The sequence below is a fragment of the Centruroides sculpturatus genome, unplaced genomic scaffold, assembly GCF_000671375.1.
Source record: "Centruroides sculpturatus isolate CEXI.00-Female unplaced genomic scaffold, Cexi_2.0 scaffold764, whole genome shotgun sequence".
NCBI classification, from domain to species: Eukaryota; Metazoa; Arthropoda; class Arachnida; order Scorpiones; family Buthidae; genus Centruroides; species Centruroides sculpturatus.
In genome coordinates, this window is record NW_019384991.1 from 4264 (window position 1) to 18106 (window position 13843).

The window sequence follows — 13843 nt, forward strand, 5'->3', positions numbered from 1 at the left end:
AGGAAAAAAACAAACGAAAAAAACTTCTTCTTATGCCTTGTTATCCTAGGTTAGTAATATCCTTCAGAAATAGCAAAGAAAAAAGTCGTTCGCATCTCTTACGAAGCAACGCTTTTTCCTTTGCATCCTTGCCCACACCGAACGAGAGGATTCCACTCGTTGGAAAAGGGAGGAATGATCGAAACATTCCTCCCCTTCCAGTGCGGCAAAGATGATGTCGTCAACATGGAGACATTTCTTCAGTGGCGTGCCGTCATTAGANAAAAATTTCAATACATTTCACTTTGAAATTCTGTCTAACTTTAGAAATGATGATAATGGTCATCTTCTATAATTCTATAAAATTTTAAACTATTATCCAGGTACAGATGGAATCAAATTAAAGTTGTTATACAGTAACTTTCTCAGATTAAACTTATGTTTAAAGATGTTTAATTTAAGTCAAAAATTACAGAAACTTTTTTAAATCATAGAATATTTATAAACATTTTATATATGGAGTATAAAGCCATAAGAAGTTGGGCCAGTATGTTTTATATTCTTTGCATTCCTGATAAAAACAGCAAAACTTAAATTTTATCTTATATGTAGTCAGATTTCCATATTAAAAAGTCCTATATAACAAATTTTTCTGTAGAATGTTGAAAATATCTTTTTTTTTTTTTATTCACTAATGGTGCATTTTCCATTTAATGAATTTCTGTGTAACAAATTTTCCAGTGGTAATTTGTTAAATAGAAGTTTGACTGTATTTGGCAAAGAATCTTATCCTGAAGTTATTTTGTAAAGTTCAATATAGAAAAACAGCATTTCTATTCTTAAAGAAATTGAGTAGTAATAAAATTATTTACCAAATTATAAAACCAAAATATAGAAAATAATTTATTTTCATGCTTAAAAAATATCAAAAGTAATTTATAAAAATTGTACAAAGTAAAAATATTCAAGAATATCTATATTTATTTTAAANTTTTTTTTTTGGTTTTGTTGACTTACTGTAAGATGCTTGTAAAAGGCCATCCTGGCCACAGTGTCTTTTGAGAAATAAAATAAAAAAAACATCATACTTTTCTTGTTAGCAATGGAGTAGTGTCGATCTCCTTTCACGGGAAAAGTGAATTGAAATAGTTAATCGGAGCTTCCTGCCCCTAAGCTTTCTATATCATATATCTAACTCCGTTCTCGGGATTAAGGAAAGACAACGGACGGACGAGATTTTCAGACTATTCACTCACGTAAACACGAAAACACACGGACTTGAGACGTAAACACGACCTCTAGCGTCACATTTTCGGAACTTGTCCTGAATCCAGTTGCACGGCATTTAATTCTGTTTTTTGACAACAGAGGGCGATTTATTTCACACGTGTGTATTATTTTGAAATTGAAAGATGAATAGGGCGATGTAGAACAACGATGATAAATCTTTCAAGGCTAGAAATCATTCTACTTAAATTACCATGAAATATAATCGTTATTTTTCTCAATTAATTACTACATTGATATGTTTACGGAGACGATCCAGATATCGAATATTAATTTTACTAGTACTTGTTTTAAATATATTTTTACTAATTATAATTTTTATATATAAACATTATTTTACTTGTTTACATTCGGAAGTAGTACAGGCAGTTTCTTTAATTGTAAGTAATTGAAAGTATTTAATTCACTAATACTGCAACTATATATTTTTTTATTTTAGAGTTTAATATTTGTCAACTAAGAACTTTAAATACAATAAACAATTATTACAAATTTTCAAATTACTTTACTCATTAATATAACAAAAGTTTATTATTAAGTTTCATGTTTCATCTCAATTTTTCTGATTATTAACAGATAACTCCTTTATTCATACTTTTACTATAAAGGTTATTAACTGATTATTAAGTTAATATTACCAGTATTTTTTTATATTCTTGTTTTTTTCTAAATTTTTCATTGTAATATTTACATTTAAGGTAATAATGTCAATGTTAGGAATAGCATATGTTGATTCTGTTGGTAATAATTCAAATAACACTTTTAACCCAGCAATTTGTAGAAACTAAACATTAGTTAAGTGCATCATCATTAATATATAGTACATCAGAATAGTAGTATCAAATGTATAAGAAATAACTAATAAATAAAATAATTTTCTACAGCTACATTATTAGAATTTCATATTGAATATATGAATATTTATCATTATACCATTGCATTAAATAAATTCTTTATAATTTATGCATTTATCACTATAGATAACTTGGAAAAATAATCAGAAAACATGCTAAAACTTTAATAAAAGTCGTCATATCCAGTTTTTTAAGGAATCGGATCTAGTTCAAAATACATATTCTTTGCAAGATTGTTTACTGTATTACATAAATAATACCTTAAGCACAGTAATTTTCTATTAAAAAAAAATAACAACAACAACATAGAAGTTTTTACCTTGTTTTTGTTTTTCTTTTTCAAAATAAAATTATTATTAATACAAATATTTCAAATTTTACATATTAACAATACTTAATCTTGTAATCTGTATGAATTACCTCCTTAATCACTTTGGAAAATTCTATAAAATAACTCATTTAATAAATCAGTAACACAGTAAAATAAAATAATGAATGGAAAGGTAGCAATATCCCTTAACATTAATTAATTATATAATTACAGGATATATATATAAATATCCTTTAAGACAATTTCTGCAATACAGGATATGTATCCTGTATGCAGGGTTTTCTATAATTGTTGCAAGTAAACATAAAAACAATTTAATTCAAAAGTGGTCATGTACAGTACTTGTCTTTGAAATAAATGACTTTTTAAGTTAAATCAATACTAAGATGATTTGTTCTTTAAAAAAGATTTTAATGCCAAATTGTTGTTTCCATTTCAAATTTTAATTTATAATTCTTAGTCTTTTTTGATTCTGTTTCATTTTTCCTATAAATGTGATTAGAAATTAAGATTCAGATGTATAATTAAAATAATTTTTGATAGATTTTCTTTGCAAAATATTTAAATAAGTTAATTACGGTAATTTTATCTACTTTTTGCTAAAAAAAGTACACAGAAAACTAAAAACAAAACCTTCTTTTGCAGTGTAAACATTATATAGATGGTAAAGCACTTGGCAACTTATGTCATGACCTTTGTATATCTGAAGTTTTAAAACCTACAGATTGCCAGCCACATCATGTTGGAAAAGATGTTGTATTTAAAGCAATGTGGGGAGAAAGGAAATTAGTATTAAAAGGATCTATGATGGATGAAAATCAATATGATCCAGTATACTGGACAGATGAAAATGGCTCTGCAGTTTATCCGGATGTCAAAATATTTTACAAGATGATTTATGATACCATCAGCAGAAATTTAAATACATCATGCATCAATAATGATAATATGTTAACAAAATTATGGACAGCAAATATTTCAGATATATCTCATCTCTCAACTGACATGCAACATATTGCAATGAATAATATTTGGCATTTGTTGCAACAAACTGAATATTTATTTTCAAAATGTTTAGAAGATCAAAATATTTTTCCTAAAATTATAGGAAGCTGTGGTTATATTTACGCTGTTGAATATACCCAACCTCTTCAAAACTTTATGTTAGTTTTATATCCAACTTGGCAGGAAGATTTCTACAAAAGAACAGAAATAGCAAAATTATTATTAGAATATGTAAAAATGTTAGACAATGACCATATGAAAACTGAATTAGGCAAAATACATCTATGTGATGTAAAGATAGGCCACTTTGGACGCGATGTTAATGATAAAATTAAATTATTAGATGTGGATATGGTCTTTTTTGAATCTGTACTTTTGGATAATATCAGAATAACAAAAAAGTGTTCAAATCACCAAGACTGTTCATTCATCGATTGTAAAGGATCTTGCAATTTTACTTCTGGGCAGTGTTCTTTGATTGTTCAAGATGACAATCTTCAAGTAAGTACATCATCATTTTTATTTCTAATATTTAAATTGTTGGCTAAATATATTTGCCTAGAAAAACTTTTCACTTAGTCATATATTATTTGCTCTTTGATATGTTTTCAAATCACAAATAAATTGATATCTGTATTTTGAGAATCCTTTACATGGACAGATACAAATAGTATGTTAAAAAATTTTGAAAATTGGAAATGAAAAGTAGTGTATCTATTGTGTCCAGATTTTATTTATTGTGCACAACTGGCAGATGCTAGTTTGTTACTTTGAGAAATCTGAATTTGAATCTGGTTAGATACTCTAATTTGGATTTGTTGTCTTGTTTTTCACCACTATTGCAGATATGTTTGTGTAGCAAACCTATATTAACTATCCTTTACAAGAAAATGGAAAACAAAACTGGAACCAGTTGTAAATATCAAAAACTTTTTGGTGTTCTTGATCTTAATTTCAGGACAAAAGTTCTATTTTTTTCTTTCTGTTGGTAGTACACAATCTTTTGCATTTTTAAATGTAGGACTGATAAAATTTAAATGATTAGAACTAGGACAGAAATATCTTAGATGAATGGTAATTTATCACCTATATATGGTATTTAAATTAATCAAATCCAAATAGATATTAACTTTACATATACAGTATATTTAAAACTTATTTGAAATAAAAAATTCACTTTGGGATCATCTTCCCTACTTTTTTTTATGAGGTTATAATATTCTCTGATCTCTCTTCTCAAATAAAAAAATAAGATTATATGTAGTTACTTAAGAATTTATGACTAAAATAAAAACATATGTATGTTTATTTTTAATTCTTTTGAAGTATGGATACTTATAGGAAGAGAATAATAGAGAAGGGACATTAACACAAAGTATGAACTGACCTTAAGTTGTTGGCCAAGAGCCATGGAGGAGTTGTGGGTGCAAAAGTTATTCCCAGTTGGCACCATGAGTGAGTGACCAGTATAGTTATATCTAGATTAATTAATTTATTAATAGCTCTGGAAACAGAGATTGAATGGAGTCCAAGCAATGTAACTGGCATTGCATTTGCACAGTAAACAGGAATTACAGATTCAAGTCCTGCTCCAGGCCAGTGTTTACTTTTAGAATATTGTAAATTTGAATAAAAAATTAATTTATTTTCAATTATTAAATTTATCATGCAGCCTAACTGCCTACTTCTAGCCAAATTGCTTTATATCTAATTGAGCTGAGCGTGTGAAGTGAGAAAAGCTAATTTCTTTACACTCAAATGTCATTGCATTTAAATAACCTCCTCTGAAGCAATTTGACTGATCTCAGCCAAATTTGGTATGGAATAAAGTCTCTGTGAATGTCACAAGCTGTTTGGAATGAAAATCAGATCATGTCCATGAGAAATATCGAGAGAAACCCTACCAATGGATACAGTAAATGAGTCTTAATATGATCCAGTAGCTAATCAAGTGGATTGTTTGGGAACTTTCAATTCTTGTGATTGTTTTTGAAATGATTTCTTAGGTGAACATTCAGTTGATATATTAACTTCAGCTCAAGTTTCTGCTTTTGTTCATGATCTTTCTAAGCAATTTCTTCTTCCAAGATTTCTTTCCAGGAAACTTTAGTCATTCTTCAAGAATGACTAAAGTTTCCTGTTACAAGCTTGCCACTATCTACAAATCTCATATTAGTGTAATTTTAAAATGGACGACAAACTTTTGACTTACCCTATAGTTTTATTTTGTTTTATTTTTCCTGCCTTATCTATTTTTATTTTATATAACTATCTCATACAAAAAAATTGTTTATTGATGATATATAAACAAATTTCATAGATACAAAACTAAGATTAAGTTTTGAAGTTTATTTTGTGGAAAATGAATATATATTCTATCAATATACTAAAATCAAATAACTTTATTCTCATTATCGATTTTAGTATAAATATATAATAAATTAATCAGAGTTTAAAAATACAATGAATATATTTATTCTTCCCAGATCTTAGAGTATTACTACTTAATATGTAATATAATCATGTGCTAATTTTAAGTCAAAGTTTACTTTTCTATTAAATAAATTATATATTAATTAGAGTATGAAATAATAGTATCATTTTTTTATAATCTCAGATAGGAAGTACTAAGCACTTTCAATTAGTTACCAGTAATTCTGAGTGCACTTTTAAAAATTTGGAAATAAAAATAAAGTTAGTTTCATTTATTTATTTAGAAAATTTGCTGTAAATTTTAGTTTACTTCTGTCTGATGAGTGAAAAAATGTGGATGTCAATCAAAATAACAGTTACAATGCATTTTTGGTAGTAGTGGTATGTTCAAGAATTTGGGTGACAATATTTTGGACATATGATTGAATGTAAATATAACTCCTAAAAGATTTCATAATACTTTCAATGTCTTATGTTTGCAAAATTTAAGAGATTATTGTTAAAGGTATACATTTATACAAGTATTTCCCATAATATGAATAGAGCCAATGTGTTGTTTGATCTTGAATGTGTATACTCTACTTAACTAGCTAAAAATTTGAAAATTCAAACATAGGTCATATGATGATTGATTTTTATTTGTTGTTTTATAATCTGAAATTTCTTGCAAAAATGTTGGAAATTTCAAATAGATTATAACAGTTTAAAAACATCTAATTGTCTATTACATATATAGAACATATACGATGTTATGTTGTTCTTCATAATGAACATTGGCTCCATTCTTATTCTGGGAAAGACTATAGTTTTCTCATATGTAGTAATTAATGCATAAGCAACTTTTAGTAATATTTAGATTTGAAGTAACTGATTACAGACAAATTATTTTCAGAATTTTTTTCTCTATTTTCTGAAAATCTAATGTTTGGAAGTTTTAGATATATAGTAAACCCTACTAAGTTGGACAAACTTTTAAAACATTAACTTAAACCAAAAAATTAAACAAAAATTAGCAACCTTCTTTTGTCCAGTCTCCTCAACTAAGCACATTCCATTCCATATATCATTATTCCCAAATCAACCTAATATAATTTGTACAGAATATCGTGCGATTTTGTCTTCTTTGGATTCCAAACAAAACATCATTATTACAGTAAAATAAATTGTTCCAATACTGTGATGTTTTGTATTTGGTATACTCTGAAAGCAGAATATACTGTATGTGCTCAAGTCATAATAAAAACTTTGTAAATAGACTGATTTATAATTGAGCTGTTTTTTTGAAAGTGGTATAAGACCACCTTTGGAAAAAAATGAGTTAATTAAAATGATAGTTTTAGTGAGCCACGTCTGTCCTCTTTTTTATTTTTATAATAACGTCAATGGTGTACAATATCCTCATAAATTAATTAAAAGAAGTTTAACTGTAAAATGATACTGCAAGAATGTTTTCTTGAAAGTGGAATAAGTCCACTTGTAATAATCAATAATTGAAATGACTTTCCTAAAAGTCTTTATAATAGACAATAGCTAATGTCTTAAGAAGACATCATCATAAACAAGATAATAGTGTTATTGCTCAGATGAAGTGATGAGAAGTCCATTTCCTCATTCTGTTTAGTTTTCTTTTACAATCTTTAAGACCATTATAACCATTTATATACTGCTCAAGACTATTATAATGTAATAAAGAGTTGCCAGAAGAAAACTAACTTCCTTTTATATGAAATGAAATGAGAAAATTTTCTCTCAACCAAATCCATAGAAGAATAAATATCAAACATGAAAAAAATATGGATAGGTAAATTATAAATTGGCTGAAGAAATGCTGGATGAGGTTTTAAAAAAAAAGGATTACCTTATAAAATTTTTTATAAAACTTTCTATGGAAGAAAATGCACAATTAAACGTTCTTGATTTTACTTGGAAAACAAGGCCTAAAAATTTTAGCAAAATTACTGTTACCACTCTACACAACTTCAACACCTATAATAAAAGAGAAATATAATAATATGATGAGTTTACTGCCTTACATACCTTCTATTCACCATAAATACTCCATTATACTAAGTGTAAAGGAGAAATAAGATTGAAATATGGATACATTTATCATTATCTTAACAAAGCAATTTACTATTCATAGTTGTTTATTTATAAATTCTTATATAACTGAAAATATTTCTTAACAAAGTCGATTATTCATTACATGCATGTTCTCATTTTAATTGTATCTTTTTTTATGTAAAAAATAATATTTCAGAAAAGCCAACTTCAATTAAAATATAAATTTAAAATTATTTTTCATAATTTGTTGTTATTGAAAGTGGTGTAAGTCCATTTGTAGCTAAAAAAACCATTTATTTTCTTTAACAATTTTATTAATTATTATTACATAATAAAATTTAACAAGTTTTTAGTTTTAAAAACATTACCTGAATTTTTTAATGTTTGCCAATAGTTTTTAGTTGATTCAAATGTAAAATATTCCTTAAATATCTCAATGTATGTATAAATGGATTTGTACCACTTTCAAAAACAACTGCTCAATAATGTGTCATATTCATTCCTGACAACATAAAGAATTGCACTAATTTGGATTTTTGAAAATTCAAATGACCCTCATTCCCAGTTAGTCTGACTTAGTGGAGTTCTACTGTATTTCAAAAATATCTTTTAATAGTAAGTACTTGACTTTTGCCAAGCAGAAATAATCCTTGTAATTTTACTTTTATAAGAATACAAAATAATTATATTATAATTTAAATACATGTAAGAGAACTTTTATCTCTGATAATTATTCTTTTCCAAATATTTACATTATTTTACTAAATGATAATAGAACAGTTTTCATGATATTGAGTATTTATTGAATTATTAGTGAGTTTAAATGCATCTTATTAATTAACATTTGAATTATAGAAGGGGGAACCTCTCTTCACATGCTTGGAATTTCAAGAGAATAATTGTTATATTAATCTTGTTAAATTGTTGTTTAATATGTTTTTTTCATAATTTCTAAATGTATAACATATTGCTATATTTACATTGACTTTTGCTAAAATAAATTATGTTTAAATATTAATTTTTCAGAGAATATGTCGTAATATATTTTCCGGTCACATTATGAAACGTTTTGGTCTTCTCAGTTCTCCTCCAATTGATATTGCATCAAAATTACAAGATATATTAGAAAAATGTATAGAAGGTAATGCAAAGGACTATGTTTTAGATCAATTATATAAATTATTTGATAAACATTAACTAATCACTAATATAAATTTATTATTTTTTGTGTTGAATTGAATCAAAATAATTTTAAATCTGTGATAAAATAGTAAATTATTTTTTATTTTTAAATTATTTAAATTTAAACTATAAAATAAAGGAATGTTACAAAAGTTGAATTGTTAATTTTTCAAAAAATTTATCAATGTAACTGGGAATGTTTTTAATAATTAAACTACAGTATTTTCAGAAATATCTAAAAAAGTGGTGTTTAACTGAATTTTTTCATTGAGCAAAGAAGTTATTAGTTTTAAAGATATTAAAAAATAAAATATAGACATTCTTCAAAAGAGATCACAAAACAAATGAAGCTAGTAATTGCCATTCTTGTAGAATATTTAGAAGTGTAACCATATAAAGTCTATACAGATTGTTAAACTCATTTAACTTTCCTAGTTAAATGAGTTTAACAATCATAGTATGAAAAGAATTAGTTTAAACTCGTAACGTAGTGAAGCTTTCTCATTGGATAGAGGTCTAAAACAGAACTGGACATGGATCCATTAATTTTCTGTCAATACACTTACGTAGCATTGTAGATTAATTAAAATACAAACTGAGTTTAATGTACGTAATGTTTATTATTATTTGATTTGATAATGGATATGGTCATCATGCTATGCAACAGGAAATGATTTAACTAAGTCCACTGAAATTAGCGTAAACAGCTTAATAGTTAAATCCATTTAAAAATAACCATGTTTCAATAAATGAGTTAAAATTTTTTAGTGTAAATGTAGTGTAACTACTAATAAATATATCAAAGCATCAATGGCATCTTACACTGTTCAGATTTCACAGATATATGCTTACAGAATAAACATATATTTAGCAGGAGGATAGCAGTTATTTCAAATCATAAAAGCATCTTTTCTTATATAATTTTGGTTATTAATCTGAACAACACTTTTCTAAAATATTACAACATTACATGTCCAAGATACCTAAAGAATGTTAAAGCACATCAAAATGTAATAACATAAATTTGCAATTAGCTTAAAATTCTAGAATTATTTTAACATATTTCAAATAGTTTAATGTTTGAAAAAACTAAATTTTTAAAATTTGAACTAATAATAATATCACCTCATACTAAAATTTGGTAACACTTTCTGATATAACTGTTACACAGCATTCAGCATTGGATCTTGCCACAAAACTTATGTTTTGTTCATTTTATTAGCAGAAGCATTCAACTAAACAAAAATAAAACAAATATCAATCTTTTAAAGTAATTCTTCATTCAACAGAATTTTTCCAAGAAAAACACAATTTTAATTTCTTTATAAATATAAATTTTGTTGAAGCCTTACTTGGCAGCATTGGTCCATTTATTTTTGAATAGACAATCTTATCATTCATCACACTATATTAATTAAGATAAAAATTTAGCATGTTTTTACACCACAGAATTCTGATAATTTGTTGGGTGAAATAAAATTCAATGTCAGTAAAGTAGCAGTTGTGAGAAAAATGTATTTAAATCTATTGTGAGATGTAGTAGTACATTTGCTGAAAATTAAACATAAATTATATAATTATGTTTAATTTTGCATTTTTCTAATAAAATTTTTAAAGATTACCAGTATATTTACAACATATAAAATAATATTAAAATATTTGACCTCTAGTGAAAAAGAAGTTTTAAAAATAATTAAAATTAATATGACAATTAAAAATGTATGTAATAAAAATATATGACCTTGAATGCCTTGAATGAAAAATGAGTTTTGCAACGACTCAAAACAACAATGTTAAATAATCTATATAATTATTTTAAAAATATATATATATACATATTAATGTACCTATATATATATAGGCACATTAATATAGATACAATTTTCAACAGAAAAATTAATTAAATTTTTAGTTTATTTATATAATTGCTGATAAATACAAAAAGTAAAAATAAATAAACAACTAATAAGCAGCTATAAATAATCTAGCAAAATTTAATTTATACATTTCAATTAAAACATTAACTGTAAAAGTACTTTTATTAATCTCAATAGTAGTGGTATACTTCTTTTTTTAATCTAACTTTAGAAATGATGATAATGGTCATCTTCTATAATTCTATAAAATTTTAAACTATTATCCAGGTACAGATGGAATCAAATTAAAGTTGTTATACAGTAACTTTCTCAGATTAAACTTATGTTTAAAGATGTTTAATTTAAGTCAAAAATTACAGAAACTTTTTTAAATCATAGAATATTTATAAACATTTTATATATGGAGTATAAAGCCATAAGAAGTTGGGCCAGTATGTTTTATATTCTTTGCATTCCTGATAAAAACAGCAAAACTTAAATTTTATCTTATATGTAGTCAGATTTCCATATTAAAAAGTCCTATATAACAAATTTTTCTGTAGAATGTTGAAAATATCTTTTTTTTTTTTTATTCACTAATGGTGCATTTTCCATTTAATGAATTTCTGTGTAACAAATTTTCCAGTGGTAATTTGTTAAATAGAAGTTTGACTGTATTTGGCAAAGAATCTTATCCTGAAGTTATTTTGTAAAGTTCAATATAGAAAAACAGCATTTCTATTCTTAAAGAAATTGAGTAGTAATAAAATTATTTACCAAATTATAAAACCAAAATATAGAAAATAATTTATTTTCATGCTTAAAAAATATCAAAAGTAATTTATAAAAATTGTACAAAGTAAAAATATTCAAGAATATCTATATTTATTTTAAAAATTGTCTTTTTTAATCATATTATTAATTTTTTCTATAACAACATTGACATTTTTATTTTTATCAATTTTTATATAAGAACCTTTACGAATTGTTATTATAGACATCCATTCAGGTAGTAAATCAGCCATTAACTGCAAATGTTTTTCTGTGTCATCTGAAATAAAAAAAATTTGTACATTTACTATTATTATTCAGATATCATTTCTTTTTCACTTATAAAAATTCTTAATTTTTTATGATATAAACAGCATTACATATTCAAAAATAATGTCTAAATATTATTTATAAAATTATACAAACTAAATTTTTAACTAAAATTTTTAGTTTAAATCTAAAAAGAAAACTATAGAAACATTTTAAAATACCAGGCTTTGGTATTACTCCAGACAAAATATCTATGAATACCAGAAATATTTATAACAGCACTTACTGATATTAAAACTTATATAAAAATGACTTTATTTTGATCTATAATAAAAGAAAGAAATTTTGTTTCTTTTGTTTAAAGAAACTGACTTGAAAAGATCATCAAATCATCACTTTATTATTTTTTAAAACAAAGCTTTGCTAGAGCTTTACTTTCTGCTTTATGTACAGATTTCAGCAATGTTATATGTTTTTTATCAAAGCATGAATTGGCATTTAGAGGCCATAGGGAATCTATTGAATCTAATAACAGAGGTAATTATTAATATATTGAATTTGTTTATTTATTAAGTATGTCAGATAATATATTAAAAATACTTAGAGAAGTCTACGGTTTTTACTGGCTTATTGAACAAACAAATACGAATTGACCCTAGACCAGGATTGGCCAACATACAGCCCGTGTAATGGATTTATGTGGCTTGCGATTAATCTTTCAATATTAGCTACTCAAGTCAGAATAGCTCAGTGAAAAATTCTAATGCCTAAAAAAGAAAGAAAAAAAAAAAAAGGCCAGCAACTCGCTGTCTGGTTAGAGTTAACCCTCCATTACAAATCTCTTAAGTACAGCGTAGAATGTTGATAAAGCATGATAATGTGAAAAATGTATCTGTACTCTCTATGTAGAATTTAGTCTCTACGGGGTGACACCACAATGAGATCTCACACCATCTCAAAATCTTTCTAGGGCAGACTCTGGTTCGGCCCGTGAAAAAAGTTCTCTTTCCAATTTGGCCCCGAGGCAAAAACTGTTGGCCATCCCTGCCCTAGACCATCACTGATGCCCCTGGAAGTCGGCTTCTTGCAGAAACACAGATTTCCTATCATCAAATGCCATGGTATGCCACTGCTGATGGCCAAAAGTTTTTAGAACACTTGTATCTCAAGAACAATTTATTTTTAGAAATTTGGTTTTTTGGGCTACATGTTAATTTATTATTATAAGTTTGCAAAATTTCAAAGTGAGAGAAGAAATTTACATTTGAACACAATTTGTTTAAAAAATCAAGTGGACAAAAGTTTTTAGAACACTTGGAACTTTTTGTTTATTCTGTTATATTCAATGTTAATTTCTTTGTTTTTGTTATTGTTAGATATATTTACTTGGAATTAAATATTTTTGTTCTGATATGACTGTCAGTTCATCTTGTCAGATGAAATAAATAAAAAGATTCACCAGTTATCTGCTACAGGAACTCACCATAAGAAAGATAGCACAGACAGTCAAAAAGCAATTGTGTACTATTTTCAATATTGCATAACAAAAGTTGGAACAAATGTAAGTGTATTGGGCACCCAAAAGCAATAAAGAAGCGAGACGCATTATGAATTAAGTGTCATGTCCACAACAAAGTAGCAAGGGACCATATTGTCAACAGTTGAAGTATCAAAGAACAACTCAAATTAGGTACTTCCTGGCATTCTATTCATTGATTTATGGCTGACAACAACTTTTCTTATGAAAAAATGAAGGAGACTTGCAATTGACAGATATCCATACATATTAACATCTTGAATTCGCAACAACA

General features: G+C 25.9%; 2 protein-coding genes across 3 annotated transcripts in view; one reads left to right on the top strand and one right to left on the bottom strand.

Moving 5' to 3' along the window:
- Positions 1-1327: 1327 nt before the first annotated feature.
- On the top strand, positions 1328-9198 carry LOC111633034 (protein FAM69C-like). Of its 2 annotated transcripts, none has more exons than XM_023377558.1 (3): positions 1328-1646; positions 3097-3957; positions 8980-9198. In XM_023377558.1, the coding sequence occupies exons 1-3, from the start codon at positions 1461-1463 to the stop codon at positions 9148-9150; spliced, it is 1218 nt and encodes a 405-aa protein (XP_023233326.1). In that variant the 5' UTR covers positions 1328-1460; the 3' UTR covers positions 9151-9198. The 2 variants fall into 2 exon arrangements, with proteins under 2 accessions (XP_023233326.1, XP_023233327.1); XM_023377559.1 differs by having other exon boundaries at positions 1328-1547.
- Positions 9199-11844: 2646 nt separating this feature from the next.
- Positions 11845-13843, bottom strand: part of LOC111633033 (DNA replication factor Cdt1-like) — a 33664-nt gene continuing 31665 nt past the window's right edge. The window contains exon 12 of the mRNA XM_023377557.1: positions 11845-12042. Within this exon, the coding sequence (XP_023233325.1) occupies positions 11882-12042 (161 nt within the window). The 3' untranslated portion in view covers positions 11845-11881. The remainder of the gene's footprint in view (positions 12043-13843) is intronic.